The 20737-nt window shown below is 45.6% G+C and overlaps 1 protein-coding gene across 8 annotated transcripts in view; it reads right to left on the bottom strand.

The window, feature by feature from the left end:
• The window catches only part of LOC140703756 (uncharacterized), a 33777-nt gene extending 13556 nt beyond the window's left edge, over positions 1-20221 (bottom strand). The window contains exons 1-5 of one of the 8 annotated variants that reach the window (XM_078387619.1): positions 20061-20221; positions 17886-17972; positions 16283-16419; positions 14605-14691; positions 331-464 (exon numbers count right to left, since the gene is read on the bottom strand). In XM_078387619.1, the coding sequence (XP_078243745.1) occupies positions 331-348 (18 nt within the window). In that variant the 5' untranslated portion in view covers positions 349-464; positions 14605-14691; positions 16283-16419; positions 17886-17972; positions 20061-20221. Of the gene's footprint in view, positions 1-330; positions 465-14604; positions 14692-16282; positions 17550-17885; positions 17973-20060 lie in introns of those variants that run through there. The other 7 variants (XM_078387620.1, XM_078387621.1, XM_078387623.1 and 4 more) reach the window with 7 other exon arrangements.
• Positions 20222-20737: the final 516 nt, after the last annotated feature.

The following is a 20737-nucleotide window of genomic DNA, read 5'->3' as shown; positions in this document are numbered from 1 at the left end:
TAATCTAATTGTATTAACTAATATATTGTATTTTTTGATTATTTACATCTTATACTGTCTTATTTTATGTTGTAAGCCGCCCCGAGTAGACATGGTCGAGAGCCCTGGTTCCCAACCTTGCGTTACTCAGGAGTTTTGGACTGCAAATCCCAGAAGCCTTCACCACCAACTGTGCTGGCTGGGGTTTCTGGGAGTTGCAGTTAAAAAACATCTGAGTAACAAAGGTTGGGAACCACTGGTCTAGAGGGGTGGGATATAAATTTAATAAATAAATAAATAAGTTGAGGAAAATTTTTCCATAGGAATGCATTGAAAACATTTAATCCGTACCTGCTGTTTTCCATTCATATGTCGAGGCACTGTTCATAGGTAGAGGCATTAGTTCCCATAGGAACTAATACAAAGCTGGTTAATCCATACTCTGCCACTAGGATGTGAAGTTTTCTTATTTTTCTTCTTTTGACCTAAGATTAAAAAGGTAAAGGTTCCCCTTGACAATTTTTGGCCAGTCGTGTTCGACTCTAGGGGCTCATCCCCGTTTCCAAGCCATAGAGCCAGTGTTTGTCCGAAGACCATCTTTCCGTGGTCACATGGCCAGTGCAACTTAGACACGGAACGCTGTTACCTTCCCAAAGAGGTGGTCCCTATTTATCTACTCGCATTTGCATGCTTTCGAACCGCTAGGTTGGCAGGAGCTGGGACAAGCGATGGGCACTCACTCCGTTGCGTGGATTCGATCTTATGACTGCTAGTCTTCTGACCCTGCAGAACAGGCTTCTGCGGTTTAGCCCGCAGCGCCACCACATCCCTGACCCAAGATTAATTTGTGTAAAAAAAGGAGCAGGAAAGTTTTTTTTTCAATTTGTAAGTCGAGGCTCCGCTTGCAAGTCAAAGCAACTTTATGCAAACGGAGCCATTTGTAACTTGAATCATTCACAAGTAGGGTCATTTGTAAGTCAAGGTTCCACTGTAGTTCCCCCACTCTGGCTCCCTTGCATTGGATGCCTGTTGATTTCCACATTAGTTTCAAAGTGTTAATGAAGACATATAAAGCCCTAAATGGTTTAGGACCTCGATGTCTAGCGAAACTCCTCCTCCCACCTAGATCTACTCAAAACCCTCATTCTAGGTAGGAAGGGCCAGTAAGGGGCCTAACACTCAAGGACGCCCAGAGAGAAAGTCCAAGAATCTGGGCCTTCTCAGCAATGGCCCCTTGCCTCTGGAACACTCTATCCCCGGAGATCTTTCTGGCTCCCTCACCGGGTGTTTCTAAGAGTAAACTTAAGACCTGGCTCTTTAGGCAGGGTTTCCCTCCTGTCATCACCTCATTATTTCCCCCATCTTGAACAACATTATTACTGTTATTTTTATTTTATTATAATAGTTATATTTTATCTATTATTGTTAGACACCCAGAGTAGACTTCATTCTAGATGGGTGGGGTATCAATTTAATAAATAAATAAATAAATAGATAGATAGATAGATAGATAGATAGATAGATAGATAGATAGATAGATAGATAGATAGATAGATAGATAGATAGATAGATAGATAGATAGATAGATAAATAAATAAATAAATAAATAAATAAATAGAGGTAGATTTGCAGCCCTCCTTTAATTATTAGGGTAGAACTCTATTCTGAAAAGTCTATTTTGATGTAATTTCATTCTCCCATTAAAATGACTTTCAAAGGAAAATGTGAGAGGTGGAATTGCAGATCACTTAGCGTTTATAGAAGGCGGTCACGACTCCAAAAAAGGTTGGGAAACACTACTCTACATGCATCTTAAGGAGAGATCACCATTATCAGCAGTAATTATAATCAGTGGGAAAAGGACAAAATGAACTGGAATAAACCTGAGATGACCTCCTTTAATTAGAATAAAGATGAAAAATACTATTACTATATATATTAGACTAGGGAGGAATAAATATTACTAAAAATTAAAAAATTATAAATAACAAGATTTTGAGAAGTTGAAATTAGAAATTAAAAATAAATTAAATGTTTATAGGAAGGTCAGCTATCAGACTTTGGTAGAATTGTCCTGTCTAAAATGAATGTCCCGAAGATCAATTTTTTAATTCGTTTAAAACAATCCTCATTCTTTTATTCTCCCCAATGATTGTACTTAGGTTTGTAAAAAATTAGAAAGGAACTTCTCAAAGTTGATTAAAGTGGAAACAAATATTTGAATTAAAGGATTGGTCAGCAAAAATAAATACCAAGGACAGTGTTAGAGAGGAAGAGTAAAAGTGGGTGAATGTGATGCAGCGACCAAGTACAGGCTAAGAAGACACAGTGAATTCAGCTGCAGGGCGAGGAAGCCTGGGCCCCAGATACTGCCTTTCACATCCTTTGAGAAGAGGTTTGGCAAGCTTGAAACAAAGACCAGCATGCAGTCAGGAAGCCAGCAATGGGTTGGAGTTTATCCTGTGTTTTGCACCAAGGGTCAGATACATGACTGCATGCTTAATGGCCAAAAGTCAGGGGTGTGTCCTCCTTGCAAGGAGCTCTCCAGGAGCTCAGGGAATGGATTTGCTCCCTTGAGGTCTTGGTTGCAGACAGGGGGAAGCAGAGGCGGAGAGGGAGGGACCACGGTGAGACCTCCAGGGACCTTCAGGCATCATCCCACCCATTAACAAGCAGCTCCTCAGCTGCTGGAATTGGAAGTCTGCGGACTGGAATACGCCAGTCTTGACAAGAGGAAAACCACACCCTCAAGGAGACCCCTTCTTCAGTTGATGGGTCTGTACACAGTTACATTGAGGATACTCCTTGTGAGGAGGGAGTTAGGGGGCTTCTGGTAGTGGTCTATTTGATCCTCAAGAAAACAGAGCGAGGGGTCTGAGACGGTTGTGAGGACCGCACAGTGACTCCCCTGCCTGGTGCAAAGGTTGCGGACATTAAGTCTCACCTGGAGAGCGGTGTAAAGAGTACTGGGGACGAAGTAACATTGGTGGTGCATGTTGGCAACAAAGATGTGGGGAAATGTAGCCAAGCGGTCCTGGAGGCCAAATTTTGGTTGTTAGGGAGGAAGCTCAAAGCCAGTATCTCAAATGTAGCGTTCTTGGAAGTGCTACCTGTTCTATGCACAGGTCCAGCTAGGCAGGCGGAGCTCAGAGGTCTCGACATGTGGATGAGATGGTGGTGTCAAGGGGAAGGGTTTAGATTCATTTGGCACTTGTTAATGTTTTGGGACTGTTAGGAAATGATTCTGCTGATGGGACAGAACAGAGAGCTTATTATTAGTTATGTAGCTATGGTTTTTCATGTATCTATGTATCTTGCCATATATCTGTGTACTCATAGGGCGTGTATAAGTTAAGCCCTGTAGAAAGAATGTGTAATAGGATAGGAATGCCACAGTATGTATTTGCCATAGGCTAAAACTCTGCCGGCAAGTAGGCGTTTTTATGGAGGCAATAAATCACTCTGACGGTTAGCTGGGAGAGACGGGGGAAAAGGGGGAGAGCTGAAGAGCAGAGAACAAAGAGATGCTGAAAAGATAATCCAATGGACAGACATAGGCTTTTTCCCAGCTAGCTGAAAGAGTTACAGCAAGTTTTTTTTGTGTGTGTGTCCATGAGAGATTACTTTACAGCAATGGTTCTTAACGTGGGCGATAATGCCCCCCAGGGGGTGATTTCATTTTTCAGGGGGGCAGTAGAATGAAAAGGGGCGGCGTGGGAGCGCTGGAGCAGAAGGGGGCGGTAGGGGGGCACTGGAGCAAGCCAAACCTGTGAAGATGGCTGCAGCCTTTTTACAGTGTGCATGAATATATATTTTCCTCCAATCTTAATTTAGTTTCAGAGTTTTTGTCTTGAAATTTTTAGTTCTTGCATTGCAGTTTGTTTTTATGCCCTTTTTATATTTCTTTTTGCGTCTGAAAATTCGCTTGCAACTAAATCATTAAATGTTACTTTGGGGGCATTTCATTTTCTTGGAATTGAATTTTGTTTTCGGGGGTCATTGGATTTAAGTGTCTTAAATAAATAAACAAATAAACAAACAAACAAACAAACAAATAAATAAATAAATAAATAAATAAATAAATAAATAAATAAGATATCATCACTTTGGGGAGGGGGCGATGATAACTTCCTCAATGGCTCAAGGGGGCGTTTCTTTCAAAAAGGTTAAGAACCACTGCTTTACAGAATCATAAAATAGCAAGCTGATTTCTCGCTATATGGGACAAGCCGAGCTTGTAAAAGCGAGACCGGCTTCACTTGAATGAATACGGAGCCTGACTGCTGGTGTGTAACATAGAAAAAGGTGGCAGAGCAGCTTTTAAATTAACCACGGGAGGAAAGACAACAGGAGCAAAGTGGAATTCATTTCAGGACTCCTCATCCCTGTGGAATGAGGGTGGAGAGGGTAGAGCACAACAAAGTGATTACAGTGTAGGTATTAGGACTGGGAACGTGATGGGATGGAATTGTTGGTTCACCGGAAGAAGAAGAAAACAAACAGCCCTTCTTGGGGGACCCCCATATGCAGGTGCTTTTAGGCAAGTGCCCCAAACCTTTGAGCAAAGATGGGAATGCTGGAACATTTGGAGGGTAGATATAAGATTGATACAGTGGCTATAATGGAAATCTGGAGGGATTCAGAAAAACAGTGGGATGCTGCAGTCCCAGATGATAAACTCTACAGGAGGGATAGAGAGGGGCATGTTGGATGGCCATCTAGGTCAAAGAAGGGGTAGAATCCAGCACAATGGAGATGGACGGCAGGTCAGACTCCATTCCAAAGAAGGAGACTCTATCACCCTTCAAGGCAGCCCATTCCACTGCCGGACAGCTCTAACCGTCAGGAAGCTCTTCCTAATGTTCAGATGGAATCTCTTTTCCTCTAGTTTGAAACCATTGCTCCTTGTCCTAGTCTCTGGAGCCCTGGAAAACAAACCTGTCCCCTCTTCAACGTGACATCCTTTCAAAGATTAAAACATGGCTATCATGTCCCCTCTCAACCATTTCAGTCGCCCTACTCTGGACACGTTCCACATTGTCAACATCCTTTTTGATTTGAAGTGCCCAGAACTGGACACAATACTCCAGGTGAGGTCTGACCAAAGCAGAATAGAGTGGTACTATCACTTCCCTTGATCTAGACACTATACTCCTATTGATGCAACCAAGAATCGTATTGGCTTTCTTGGCAGCCGCATCACCCTGCTGACTGTTGCTCAGCCTGTTGTCTGCCAAGACTCCTAGATCCCTTTCACAGGTCCTGTTGTCTAACCAGGTGTCTTCCATCCTATATCTGTGCAGATCATTCTTTTTCTGCCTCGCTGTAGGACCTTACATTTCTCCCTTTTGAAATTCATTTTGTTAGTTTTGGCCCGGGACTCTAATCTGTCAAGGTCATTTTGAATTTTAATCCTGTCCTTTGGGGAATTAGCAGCCCCTGCCAATTTGGTATCATCTGCAAATTTAATTGGCATACTCTCTAGTCATTCATCCAAGTCATTGATAAAGATGATGAATTACACGGGACCCAGAACAGAACCCTGGGGCAGCCCACTAGTCACCTCTTTCCAGGAAGAAGGGGAGCCATTTGTGATCACCCTTTGGGTTCGGTCAGTCAACCAATTACAAATCCACCTAATAGTAGCACTGCCTATCCCACGTTCTACTTTGCAAGAATATCGTGAGGATCCTTGTTGAAGGCCCTACTGAAATCAAGATACGCTATGCACAGTGTTCCCTTTACCCACCAGGCCTGTAACTCTATCAAAAAGAGAGAGATCAGATTAGTCTGGCATGACTTGTTTTTTGAGAAACACGTGTTGACTTCAAGTAATGACAGCATTACTAAGTAATTATAAACTGTCTGCTTAATGATCTTCTCTAGAATCTTTCAGGAATTCATGTCAGACTGATGAGGCAATAATTCTTTGGGTCTTTCCCCCCTTTTTGAAGATAGGGACAACATTTGCCCTCTTCCCATCTGTGGGGACTTCCCCTGTTCTCCAAGTATTCTCAAAGATTATTGCCAATGGTTCTGATGTTACTTCTGCCAGTTCTTTTAATATCCTTGGATTGAATTCGTCTGGCCCAGGAGACTAAAATTCATCCAAGTTTATTTATTTATTTATTTATTTATTTATTTATTTATTTATTTATTTATTTATTTATTTATTTATTCATTCATTCATTCATTCATTCATTCATTCATTCGATTTATATCCTGCCCATCTGGTATATTCTACCACTCTGGTAGTTAGCGAGGTAATCCTGTACTACTTCTCGACCTATTCTGTGCTGCATTTCCCGCACTGCATTTCACCTGTTCTTCCTCCCTCAGGTTGAGCACTATTTTCCTTTTATGAAAAAAACGGAAGCAAAGAAGGTGTTGAGTAGTTCTGCCTTTTCCCTGTCCCATGTAAGTAATTGGCCATCATCTCCACGCGGAGACCCTCTCACTTCCTCTTTTTCCTTTTAATGCTAACATAACTAAAAAAAATCCCTTTTTTATCTTTAAACTCTCTAGCAAGTCTAAGTTTGTGCTGTGCTTTAGCTTTTCTCAACATCCCCCTACATCTACTGGCTATTTGCTTGTCTTCCTCTTTGCTTTCCCCATTTTTCCATTTCTTCCACATTTTTTTACACTTAGTTGAGTTGAAATTTTTTTAGTCATCCATTCCGTTTCTTTAGACATCTCCCATTTTTCCTTCTTGTTGGAACAGTCTTAGATTGTGCCTTTAGTATCTCAGTTCTTGGGAGGCGAAGCGAGGGCAGCGAGAGCAAAGGGAATCCCAGGGCTCTGAGAACCCGTGTGGAAACTCCGGGTCAGCAGACACTCCCCCCAGCAGTGGAAGGGGGACATGATCCTACAGGAGACTAGGGCTGTCAGCGAAGGATCACCGGAGATCTCAGACAGCAACCTCTCTTCGTGAGAATTTCCTTTGTCAAGCATCTGACCAGGAGATACCATGTCTTGGTGAATTAGCTGCCTAACTTTGTCAAGGTGGAAAGTTTGAAGACGATTTTAATTTGATGACATGACTATGACAAGCCGGCCTTTTCTTCCTCATGAGCAAGTACAGTGGTGCCTCGACTTATGAATTTAATTTAATGCCTATTGGAATGTGGGAATGCAGTGGTGCCTCGCACCGTTTAACGACGAATCCGCATAGCGATCTGTTTTTTGCGATCGCTAATGCAATTGCATTGCGATGTTTAGATAGGGGAAACATCGCATTGCGATGATCGGTAAGCGTTTTGCTTACTAATCTTCACATTGTGATGTTTTTAGAACAGCTGATCGGCAGTTCCAAAATGGCTGCTGGGTGCACAAAATGGCTGCCACAAGCATTTCGCGCAGTTTCCTCGCTTACTGAGGCAGCGAAAATGGCGGCGCTATGGAGTATCTTCACTCAACGGTGAGTTTTCGCCCCATAGCAACACATTAAATGGAGTTTAGTGCGTTCCTATGGGGTTTCCCCCCCACATAGCAATGTTTCTGGATAGTGACAATTAATCCGGAACGGATTAACGTTGCTATGCGGGGCACCACTGTGAGTCCTGGACCCTTTGTGCATCTCCAACGCATTTTTGGTGTCACCTGGCAGGTCAAAGACCTAGAACGAGCTGGAATTTTTAGTATGTCTACATTAATGAAACAGCAACTTTACGTTGGCTTGGGCATGTTGTGAGAATGGCAGATGGTCAGATTCCTAAATATCTCCTGTATGGAGAATTAGTGCAGGGAAATCACCCCAGAGGGAGACCACAGATGCAATACAAGGACATCTACAAGCAGGATCTGAAGGCCTTAGGAATGGACCTCAACAGATGGGAATCCCTGACATCTGAGCGTTCAGCCTGGAGGCAGACACTGCATCATGGCCTCTCCCAATTTGAAGAGACACTTGTCCAGCAGGCCGAGGCAAAAAGGCAGTCACAAAAGCAGAAAAATCAGGGTGCTGGATAGGGAACAGATTGCATTTGTCTTCAGTGTGGAAGGGATTGTCACTCTCGAATTGGCCTTTTCAGCCACACTAGATGCAGTTCCAAGTCCCCCATACAGAGCACTTTACCATAGTCTTTCGAGACTGAAGGATGCCTAACTAACTAAAATATAATTAGTCTTCTCTGTGAATTGAGAACCTTAGGGACAAATTCAATCTAAAAATTATATTGAGGTTTTATTTCTTAGGGGAAATTGTTACCTTACAATAAATTTATACCCAAGAAATAGAAATGGCAGATTCTTTTTAGAACTAGATGCAGGAGATTCAAATGAAAATTATTAATAAATTTTTACAGATCAGATCAAAGCCCAAACTCTAGAAATCAAGGTGGTAACCTCAGGACTCAAAGAGGATGTGGAATGGAATATTCAGAAAAAAGACCAATTCACCAAAGCAGTGGGAGTAGCAGAAAAAGAAAATTTAGAATCAAGACTAAAGAAAGACAAAATAATGGACTTATATGAATGGAAGGTCCAGGTGGATGAGTTGTGGATTTATACTTGTCACATACAGCACTGATGGTACCTGTCTGTCATGGGTTTGGAGGGAAAGTTCCATCCTATGGGGAGTGGAAGGCGGGACATCAGGGGGGAGGAGCTGTACTGTATATATATTTGGAGCTGGTGTGAAGAGTTAGGAGTTGGAGTCTGTGTGTCAGACTGGGTACAACTGTTAGTCAGTTAGTACATACCTGATAGGTTCAGGTTTCTATCTAGGTAGCCAGAACTGATAGGTTCAGGGTCTGTGCGTTACCTTAAAGTGTTCCGGGGGAACCAATCTGTTGTATGTATATGATTGGGACTATGCCACGTTCCAGTATCCTATCTACCTGATCCTTTTATTTACCCTGTTTGTTGTTTCAATAAACCTTGTTCTTTTGTTTATTAAAATCCATTCCTGGTCTGTGTGACTCCTTATAGGGAATGGTTGGTGGCAGCATAACTAAAGGGTGGTATACTCCAGTAGGTCTGGGGTTGTCACATTGATTGGTGTCCAGCATGTGGGATACGACTGGTCCAGTTGCCCAGTGGTCCAGCAAAGCCTTGGCAAGTGTGCCCAGAGCAAGGGGGGTCTAGTCAGGGAAAATCTGAGGGCGCGTAGGTAATCTTCTAGGCTTACCTCACGGGGAGGTAGGCTAGTGGAAGAACGTGCAACCTCAGATTGGGGGGACTAGATTAGGGAGCTCTGAGGCAACCCGTTTTGGCAGGAAAGGGCTGAGGCAAAGCTGTGTGAAGTAACAGTGATCTAGCCTGTCTGCTGAGAGGCCTAGCAGAGGGGGTGGATTCTACCTGGCAACAGTTGCAAGTTGGTGCTGGAGGGACAGCAGCAGTCTATAGAAGGCTGTTCCTGAGGCAAAAGGAAAAAAGTCGTCGTTTTACTTTGAGGCTTGACTTTTGAAGGCAGCCTGTTCTGGGGGGATTATGCCCTTGACTCGAAGCCAAATGGCAGAAAAGGGGAAAGTGAGAGAACCACAGGGAGACCAAGGTTCTGAGGAGGAATTTGGCTCAGTGCAGGATGAGAGCACGGGAGAACTGACCTCAGAACTCAGAAAAATGCTCCTAGCCCAACAGCATGAATTTAGGATGAAACAATTAGAAATGGAAAAAGAAGAAAGATTAGAGAGAGAGAGAATGGAAAGGGAAGAGAAACAGAGACAGTTGGAGTTAGAAAGAATGGCGTTTGAAAGGGAAGAGAGACAAAGACAATTCGAATTAGAGAGAGAGAGAGAGAGAATGGAAAGAGAAGAAAGATTGGAGAGAGAGAGGATGGCGTTTGAGTTAAGAAAATTGGAAATGATGAACCAGAACAATAATAATAGAGATTCTGAGGTGGGCCAATTGTCTAAAACTGACTTGAAGAAATTCCCTGTGTACAACAAGGGAGATTGCCCTGAGGTGTTCTTTTCCCTCGTGGAAAGAGCGTTTGTGGACTTCTCAGTAAGGGAAACTGAGAAGATGACCATTATGCGATCTTTAATTAGTGGCAGCCTGGCAGAAGTCTATGCAGAGATGCCAGTGGAACTGCTGAAGGACTTCGCTGAGTTTAAAAAACTGGTGTTTGCCCCGCATGGGATAAATGCTGAACAGCTGAGGCAAAAATTCAGGTCACTCACCAAAAAACCAGAGCAGACTTTTACCCAAGTGGGGGCCCAACTGGTGAGGTTGCTAGAGAAATGGCTGTCTCAGGAGGGGACAGAGACCTTCCAGCAGCTCAAAGACCTGATAGCGCTGGAACAATTTTATTCAGTCCTGCATGGGGAACTAAAGTTCCAGGTGAGGGAGAGGAAACCGAAATCGGTGACAGAAGCGGCAGAGATCGCAGATTTTATTTACCAAATAAGGAAGCCCTTAGGTGCTGAGGGGAAATCTGTGGGTAAGCCCAAAGAAACCTACAGCAGGTACTCTCAGGGACCAGGGAAAAACCAGCAAGGGGGAGGGGCCCATGTTGAAGGGAAGCCCTCAGACATGAAACGACCAAGACCTCAGATTTTGGAGGGAAAACCAAAACCAGATGAGAAAGACTCCAAGTACAGCAGAAAATGTTATTTCTGTCAAGGAAAGGGCCATCTAATCTCAGAGTGTGAGAAATTAAAGCAGCTAAAGGGAAATTTGCCTCATGATTTGAGTGGAACCAAGCCAAAAGCTGTGTTCTGTGTCCAGACAGAGCAAAGCTCCTTGCCATTGAGGGAGCCTGTTACCATGGCTACTCAATCTGGACCAGTTACATCTGCTGATCAGGCTGGGGAAAATGGTCCTCTTGTGGAGGTCAAGCGCTGCTTACTAGTTAGGACAGATTCGCAATTGTTTGAGACCGCAGGGGTGGACGTAGGAATACTTGACCATCAGTATAGGGGGCTAAGGGATACTTGTTCCCAAGTGACCCTGTGCCATCCAGACATTATTCCTAGGAAGTATATAATCCCAAATGAGAGCCTGAAGGTGGCAGGGATTGAGGGACAGGTGATCTCACTGCCAGTAGCAGAGGTACCTGTGAGCTTTCAAGGCTGGAGGGGAGTTTGGCAGCTAGCGATTTCATCGACTCTGCCAGCAGCCGTGCTCGTGGGAAATGACCTGGCTGAACATGTGAAACGGGTGCTAGTGATTACACGCTCACAAGCTACCACGGGGACAGTTCAGGGGGGTACTGAAGAGCCCGAGGCTGAAGCAGATGAGGGTAGTCCCGAAGCTGTGGCAGAAACCTTAACCACAGACAGCAAATTTGGCCAAGAGCAAAAGGCAGACGCCACTCTCCGAAAGTGTTTTGAAAAGGTGACAGACACCCAGCTAACACCTGAACCCCAAGCGAGATTTCGCGAGAAAAAGGGAATTTTATATAGAGAGACCCTGATGAATATCTCAAAAGGGGGAGATGGGATCAGAAGTCAGCTAGTGGTACCTGAAAAGTATCGCCCCATGATCTTACAAAGGGGGCACTCTGACATGTTTGCTGCGCACTTAGGGGTGAACAAAACACAGCAGAGAATCACACAGAATTTTTACTGGCCTGAAATAGGGAAGCAGATCAAGGAGTTCTGTAAACAATGTGATGTGTGTCAGAGGCAGGGGAATAACCGTGACAGGACCAAAGCGAAGTTGTGCCCTTTGCCTGTGATTGACACCCCGTTCAAATGTATAGGAGTGGATATTGTGGGACCTTTGCCCGAGGCCACAAAGAGGGGGAACCGGTTCATTCTCACCATTGTGGACCATGCCACGAGGTACCCCGAAGCCATTCCCTTGACTAACATCTAAACTAACACAGTGGCAGATGCCTTGGTGGGGTATATGTCCAGGATGGGATTTGCCTCAGAAATAATCACAGATCTGGGCACATCAAAGCTCATGAAACGGTTATGGCAAATCTGTGGAATTAAACACAAGGAAACCACTGCCTATCACCCCGAAAGTAATGGGTTAACGGAGAAGTTCAATGGGACTCTGATGCGCATGATTAGGGCTTACTTGGCAGAGAATCCAAACAATTGGGACCAGAAGCTGCAATCCCTTTTGTTTGCTTATCAATCAGTGCCCCAAGCCAGTACTGGGTTCAGTCCGTTTGAACTTTTGTTTGGGAGAAAAGTAAAAGGTCCACTTGATTTAATCAAACAAAATTGGGAGCAGATCACCCAGGATGACCCACAAGATGTTGTGACGTATATAGACACTTTAATGAATGACCTGAAGAGAAACCTAGAGCTAGCAGCAGAAAACCTGCAAGCTCAGAAGGTCAGACAGAAAACCTGGTATGACCAAAAAGCCGGGGAGAGGCACTTTAACCCAGGGGAGGAAGTGCTTTGGCTTAGACCCTGCAAAGAGAACAAACTGCAGCTGGGTAGCCCAGAAATAAAATACTTGGGTCACATAGTAGGGGGAGGAGTGATCAAACCCCTAGAGGCCAAGATAGAAGCCGTTCGTGATTGGCCCAGACCCAACACCAAGAAAAAAGTCAAATCATTTCTTGGGTTGGTGGACTACTACAGAAAGTTCATCCCGAGGTTTAGCGAGATGGCGACTCCGCTGACCGATCTGACGCGGAAGAAGACTGATGACCGCATCCCGTGGACCAGCGACTGTGAGGAGGCGTTCCGGAGGTTGAAGGAAGCGCTCATCCATTATCCAGTGCTGCGTGCTCCCGACTTCGACCAGGAGTTCATCATCTACACCGATGCATCTAACAGCGGGGTAGGAGCAGTTCTTTGCCAGGAGGAAGAAAATGGTGACCAGCATCCAGTGTCCTACCTGAGTAGGAAACTCCAGAAAGGTGAGAGACATTTGGCGACCGTGGAAAAGGAGTGCCTGGCCATAGTATACGCGATTCAGAAGGCCAAACCTTACATCTGGGGAAGACATTTTGTTCTGTGCACTGACCACTCACCACTGCAGTGGTTAAAGACAATGAAAACCCATAATAGTAAACTTATGAGGTGGGCTTTAAACCTGCAAGATTTTGACTTTGAAGTGAAAGTGGTCAGAGGGTCAATGAACTGTGTTGCTGACGCCTTGTCAAGAAGACCCGACGAGTGAAGACGGCGAAGAAACCATGGACTGTGTATATTTTGGTGACCAAAAGTTAAATGTACCTGTTTATTGAACAGGCTTGGTTTGTATTAATAAAGGTAACTTAATGTATTGCAAATATTAATGTTTAAAGGCATAAGTGATATGTTTGACCTAGAGTGAGTAAGTATGGTATTGTGTTATAATGTATAACTCTTTATGTGTTTTGATCCTGGTTGGTTTTTTGGAGAAAAGCACTTTAGCTTTTCCCCCGCAAAACAACTTATAAAGAGGGGAGGTGTCACATACAGCACTGATGGTACCTGTCTGTCATGGGTTTGGAGGGAAAGTTCCATCCTATGGGGAGTGGAAGGCGGGACATCAGGGGAGAGGAGCTGTACTGTATATATATTTGGAGCTGGTGTGAAGAGTTAGGAGTTGGAGTCTGTGTGTCAGACTGGGTACAACTGTTAGTCAGTTAGTACATACCTGATAGGTTCAGGTTTCTATCTAGGTAGCCAGAACTGATAGGTTCAGGGTCTGTGCGTTACCTTAAAGTGTTCCGGGGGAACCAATCTGTTGTATGTATATGATTGGGACTATGCCACGTTCCAGTATCCTATCTACCTGATCCTTTTATTTACCCTGTTTGTTGTTTCAATAAACCTTGTTCTTTTGTTTATTAAAATCCATTCCTGGTCTGTGTGACTCCTTATAGGGAATGGTTGGTGGCAGCATAACTAAAGGGTGGTATACTCCAGTAGGTCTGGGGTTGTCACAATACTAGAGAGAAGATCATACCAAAATGTTTACCTTTTTGTTAGAAGAGAATTAGGAGAATGAAAGTGTGAAAGGAGTGATGATGAAAGGGATCCAAGTTTTGGCTACAATATAGACACAGATGATTGGATTTGAATGTGGAATGATAACTATAGATGGATTAAATGTAACCTTTAGATCAGAAATGCTCTATTTCAATAAAAGGCCAGAAATTGTTGATTTAAAAGATATATATACCTTGTTTTCTGCAAATTAAGACCTAATCTGAAATTAAGCCCTAGTATGATTTTGAGGATGGTCGTAATATACCGTAAGCCCTACCCTAAAAATGAGCCCCAGTTAAGTGAAACCCCGCCCTCCATCCTTGTGCAACAACCAGAAGATGACATGGCTGCCTTCTCGGCAGCTGCCCCCAGACTATGGAATGCCCTCCCAACTGAAATTCCTCTGGCACTTGATGACATTTCGGCGCCAGGTCAAAACCTTCCTGTTCCAGAAGGCTTTTAATTGAAATAACAACTGTGGGTCCTGATGATGGCAAATTTAATTGTATTTTAATTGTATTTTAATCATTTTATTGTATAGAATTTTAATTATTGTAAGCCGCCCAGAGACCTCTGGCTAGAGTGGGCGGCATATAAATTAAATAAATGAATAAATAAATTTGATTAAACATAGATCTTTGTACAGGAAAAAAATGAAACATCCCCTGAAAGTATAAGCCCTAAAGCCTTTTTTGGAAGCAAAAATTAATATAAGACCCTGTCTTATTTTCGGGGAAATTGAGAGGAGAGTGTGTGTCGCAAGGCTACTTAAGCCAACTCTGGAAATCTCGCTTACCTTGCAAATGTTGGAGGGATCTAGGGTTTGGCTTTTCGTTTTTGTTCCCAAAAAAGCAAAGAGAATTCAGCTCAGTCTCGCCCCTTCCTAGGAGAAAAGAAAAATAAAGATCAGCCAGGAGGCGTTATGGATAAAGCAAATCAAAAACGTTTCCTTCTGGAATGTGCCTTCCTCATGTTTCTATTGAACAGGGCTCCATCCCCTCTCTCTACTTCAGGCAGCAGAACAAGAGGAAAAGAAAGGCAGCCAACGAAGAAACCACAGGAAGGAAGGAAGGAAGGAAGGAAGGAAGGAAGGAAGGAAGGAAGGAAGGAAGGAAGGAAGGAAGGAAGGAAGGAAGGAAGGAAGGAAGGAAGGAAGGAAGGAAGGAAGGAAGGAAGGAAGGAAGGAAGGAAGGAAGGAAGGAAGGAAGGAAGGAAGGAAGGGAGGGAGGGAGGGAGGAAGGGAGGGAGGGAGGGAGGAAGGAAGGAAGGAAGGAAGGAAGGAAGGAAGGAAGGAAGGAAGGAAGGAAGGAAGGAAGGAAGGAAGGAGCATCTCTTGCTGGGCTCTGAGATAAAAGCCCCCCCCCCGTCCCAGTGAGGAGGGGGCAACAGCAGGGAACCAAAGAGCAGCAGGACCTTCTTCCCATGAAGACCTGCAATGAAAGCATTTGCATACAAGGGTATATTTCTCCCACTATTTATTTTTTTAAAAATTACTCGACCTTTCACCTTTAAAATGACCCAAAGCAGCCTATGTACTGTAAATTTTTAAAACACAAGTTTTAAAATTAAAAAACAGAAAGTCTAGAAATTTTAAAAAGAATCAGTCCAATACTACACTAAGCATGGTAAACAAAATGACTATCTAGAGAATGCCAGAGTCTGTGTCACGTAGTGGACGGAGGATTGGACCATGTGCCCTGTTCTCATGAGACCATTCATTATTCTTTTCACTTCAAGGATCCCAGCACAGGGGGTGTCTCCAAAGGTCCTCCTTGGTCTCCGTGCCCTCTGTGTCAAGGGCCCTGTGTCGTGCGGTTCTCTACCCAAGGCGGGCAGAGTTCAGGTCTCAGGACTTTTCTCGCCTGCTGTCTTCCAACTCCAACTTTGCTTAGGCTTCGCTCTTCCCTTTCTACCCATGTCACTCGCGCGAGCCAGGAGGTGAGGCTGAGGAGCCTAACGCCGAGGGAGGCCCGGAAGGAAAAGACAAGAAATCGGGCCTTCTCGGCGGTGGCTCCTCGCCTCTGGAACAACCTTCCCCCTGATATTCGCGCGGCCCCCTCGCTCGGTATTTTCAAAAAGCAATTAAAAACATTGATGTTTCGGCAGGCCTTCCCTCCTAGTTACCGTATTTTTCGCTCCATAAGACGCACCTTTCCATAAGATGCACCAATTTTTTAGAAGAAAACAGGAAAATATAATCTGTTTTCTTCGCTCCATAAGACACACAGACTTTCCACCCCCCGGTTTTGTGGGGAAAAAGTGCGTCTTATGGTGCAAAAAATACGGTAATTCCTGATCCCCTTCTCTTTTCTTTCCTAATGTTTTAACCCAATTGTTGAAAGTTTTCTATTATGTAATTCTGTTGTTTTTATAGTGCTATCCCATGTTGTAAGCCACCTAGAGTGGTCTATCGACTAGATAGGCGGGATATAAATAAAATAAATAAATAAATAAATAAATAAATTTCAGCTCACTGTCAACCTCCCAAGAGCTAGGAGGGGCGGCAACCAAGGGTGGGGGTCTTCGTGTTGGCTGCCCCTGCTGTAAAGCATTTCACCATTACTTGGTCTGGAACGGACACTTGAGAGCCATTCACTCCGCAAAAGACCTGCTGGGAGAGGGAACACCCCAGAAGCAGAGGCTGAGTAGCCTTCAGGTCCTTCTTTCCTCCTGCCCTCCATGTGGAAGGACTGGAGCTCCTTCGGCCTCTTTCCAAAGCCCCTTTACCCCACCCCATGAACCAGACATGCTCTTTTGAATGCAAGGCAAGAAATGTTGCACATATTTAGAGCTATAACGTTGATGTGGACTCAAAATGGGATAGCTTGTCAGCGGCATTCTCTGAGAATGTTAAAGAAACCTGGAAAATGTTTTATGATTGGTCCCAGAAAAAAAATATGAGTAGAGAATATAACAAATGTTACGGATTTTAGTATTGTAACACAGTTATGGAATCAAGATTATACTAGATATTGTATTACTGTAAACACTTCCCTGTGTGTATGTTTTGTATGGTGTAATTTTCCTTTCCTCCCCCCTCCTCCTGTATTCCTTTAATTGTTATCTGTTTGTTATAGAATAAACAATATATCAGGCTGGAAAATAAAGTATCTGTCCTAAAAAATTCCCATCCGTCCTGAACTCCCCTCTCCTTTAGTACCTCCACCCATGGAATTTCAGCCAATAATTACCTAAATTTACAAAAATTGGCTTTCTTGAAATCTAGAATGCATGTGTGATTACACTTGGCTTCCCCTTCCCACTGTAAAACAAATTCCAAGAGAGGGTGGTCACTCCCACCTACGGCTCCCACCACTTCAACCTCATTAACAAGGTCCTCCCTGTTGGTGAAGATGAGATCTAAACTGGCTGTCCCCCTTGTTGCCTCCTCCACTTTCTGGACTATGAAATTCTCTGCAAGCCCAGAAAGGAATTTGCTGAACCTTGTGTTCTTGGCAGAGTCTAACAGCAATCAAATATCGGGATAAGTGAAATCTCCCATTACTTCTGCATCTTTCCCTTTTGAATGTGTGGCCATCTGCTCCAGGAAGGCTTGGGACTATCTGTGTGTGGACCAATCCAGGGAGTGACCATTGCATCCAGGCAGGGACGCAGCTGCACAATTCGTCTAAGAGGGAAGTGAGTGGATTGGACCACAGGCACTTTCTGGTTCTCTATTGACAGCGTTGGCTCCAGAAGAATGCCCGGCGTGCATTGGGAACCATGCAAATCACAGACATCAGGGGCACCCAGTTGGAGGCCCCCCTGTCTTGTTTGGGTTCAGCCTTAGTCTATTGTCCCTTTTATCCTCCCATTGAAGGAGTAGGTGGGAACAGAAATGACATTCCATCTTAATTATCATCAGAATCTGAAGTACATGTTGATGGTGCAAAGCAAAACTCCCCACTGTGGCTTATCTGTTAAGGAGGAAGAAGAGGGGAGGCTTGAAGGGGAACCCCCACACCCCAAATCCAGATGACCAAGTTTTACCAAGACGATAACCTGCTGGGCCAGTGAAACTGAGAGGAGAGTGTGTGTGGCAAGGCTACTTAAGCCACCTCTTCAAATCTCGCTTACCTTGCAAATGTTGGAGGGATCTGGGATTTGGTTATTGGTTTTTGTTCCTAAAAAAGCGAAGAGAATTCAGCTCAGTCTCGCCCCTTCCTAGGAGAAAAGAAAAATAGAAAAGATCAGCCTGGAGGCTTTATGGATAAAGCAAATCAACAACGTTTCCTTCTGGAGTATGCCTTCCTCATGTTTCTATTGAACGGGACTCCATCCCCTCTCCCTCCTTCAGGCAGCAGAACAAGAGGAAAAGAAAGGCAGCTGACAAAGAAACCACAGTAAGGGAGGGTGGGAGGCAGGGAGGGAGGGAGGGAAGGAGCATCTCATGCTGGGCTCTGAGATAAAAGCTCCTAGTGAAGCGGGGGCAACAGGAGAGAACCAGAGAGCAACAGCACTTTCTCCCCACGAAGACATGCGATGAAAGCATCAACATAAAAGAGTGTATTTCTCCCGCTCTTTATTTAAAAATGTTTTACTTCACTTTTTGCCTTTAAAAGCAGCTTATGTAAATTTTTAAAACACAAGAATTAAAATTTAAAAACAGGAAGTCTAGAAATCTTTAAAAGAATCAACCCAATACTACACTAAGAATGGTAAAAAAATGAATACAGTGGTGCCTCGCATAGCGACGTTAATCCGTGCCGGATTAATCGTCGCTATGCGAAAACATCGCTGAACGGAACAGAAAAAGCCATAGGAACACATTAAACTTTGTTTAATGTGTTCCTATGGAGGATAAATTCACCGTTCAGCGATGTTCCTCCATAGTGGCGGCCATTTTCGGTGCCTCTAAAGCGAGGCAGCACAGCCGGTCGGCCATTTCGGAACCGCCGACCAGCTGACCGAAAATGGGGCGTTTGGCATTTTCCCCCAGCTGAGTGGCGGGAGCTTCAAAGCCCCGCCGCTCAGCTGGGGGAAAATGTCAGCAGTCGGCAGTGGCTTTGGATGGACCCCAAAGCCACCGCCGACATTTGCCTTCCGAACTCTCAAAGGGCTTCCCCGCCACACATTGGAGAAAGCCCTTTGAGAGCTCGGAAGGCTCTCAGCGGCGGTGGGGACAGGGTAGGGGGTGTCCGAATGGCTTCCAGGCGAAGCACTGGAAGCCATTCGGAACCCCCCTGCCCCCGCCCCCGCTTGGAGCTGCCCCGCGCCCGGCTTTCCCTTCCATGGTCGGACTCTCAGGAGTCCAGCCATGGATGGGGTAACCGGCCGGGGGGTGGATCCAAGCCCCTACCGCTGCCGCCGCCGCTTGGATCAGGCCCCCGGCCGGTTCCCCTTGCTTGGTCTGATCCGACCATGCAAGGGGAACCGGCTGGGGGCCGGATCAAAGCCCCTACCACTGCCGCCGCCGCTTGGATCCGCCTCCCGGCCGGTTACCCCATTCATAGCCGGACTCCTGAGAGTCCGACCATGGCGGGGGGCAGCTGGCCGCGGGGTGGATCCAAGCGGCGGCGGCGGAAGGGGTCCGGATGCCTTTCAGGCATCCGAAGTGGAATCCCGGCGGTGGCCTCGGAAGGACGCATTTTCCCCCAGCTGAGCAGCGGGGCTCCCACTCAGCTAGGGGAAAATGCCCCCTCCGAAGGGGAATTATGCGGTGGCCTTGGAACGACCCTTCGGAAGGGTCCTTCCGAGGCTACCGCCGGCATTTTCCCCCAGCTGAGCAGCGGGGCTCCCGCGCAGCTAGGGGAAAATGCCCCCTCCGTAGGGGAATCCCGGCGGTGGCCTTGGAACAACCCTTTGGAAGGGTCCTTCCGAGGCTACCACCGGCATTTTCCCCCAGCTGAGCAGCGGGAGCGGTCCTTTGGAGACTCCCACGACTCAGCTGGGGGAAAATGGGGCCCATGGGGAAAACATCGCAAAGCGATTTTTCCCCATAGGCAACATCACAAAGCGATGGCAAAAGAGTTTGCTTTTTTGCCATCGCTATGCGGATTCATCGTTAACCGGGGCACTCGTTAAACGAGGCACCACTGTATCTAGAAAACACCAGAGCCCATGTAATGTAGGGGACCGAGGGTTGGACCAGGCCCCCTGTTCTCACGGGAGCCTTCATTATTTTTCTCACCCTAAGGATCCCAACGCAGGGGGCGTCTCCAAAGGTGCTCCTCAGCCCCCGTGCCAAATGCCCTGTGTTGTGGGGTTGCCAACCCAAGGCGGGCAGAGTTCAGGTCTCAGGACTTTTCTCACCTGCTCTCTTCCAAGCCCCCAACCTTGCTTAGGCTTCGCTCTTCCCTTTGACCTCACTCCAAATCTAACAGGGGCTTGGAAAGGCATCAACCGAGGGTGGGGGGGGGGTGTCTTGGTGTTGGCTGCCCCTGCTGTAAAGAAAAGAATTTCACAATCACTTGGTCTGGAAGGGACCCTTAAGAATCATTCACTCTGCAAAAGAACTGCCAGGAGAGGAAACACCCCAGAAAGAGGCCGGGTTTCCTTCCGGTCCTTCTTTCCTCCTGCCCTCCATGTGGAAGGACCGGAGCTCATTCGGCCTCTTTCCAAAGCCCCCTTTGCTCCACCCCATGGAGGGCCACGAATTGGAGGCAGGAGGGCGAATCCCTTGGGAAGGAGGAGCGAGGGGCAGGTCTTTTGCACAGCTGACGGCCCTGAATTGTGCCCTGACTGTTCCTGGGGAGATCTCCCCTTTCAGCCTCCGCTAAGAAACATCCCATGGAGGAAAATCCACCACATTCTCTGTCCTGCTTCTCCCCTGCCTGCCTTTCGGAAAAAGATGATCTGTGTTCAGAAGCAACACAACAAGGAAACCGCTAAGGGGGGGGGAGGTAGTCCCCCACTTGCAGTTGGTCGTCAGCTCAGGATCTGTTCTTGAGATGGATTGGGTTACCTCGCCTCTCTACCAGATCCTGCAG

The sequence above is a fragment of the Pogona vitticeps genome, chromosome 2 (genome assembly GCF_051106095.1).
Source record: "Pogona vitticeps strain Pit_001003342236 chromosome 2, PviZW2.1, whole genome shotgun sequence".
NCBI classification, from domain to species: Eukaryota; Metazoa; Chordata; class Lepidosauria; order Squamata; family Agamidae; genus Pogona; species Pogona vitticeps.
This window is presented reverse-complemented; position numbering and strand designations above follow the sequence as displayed.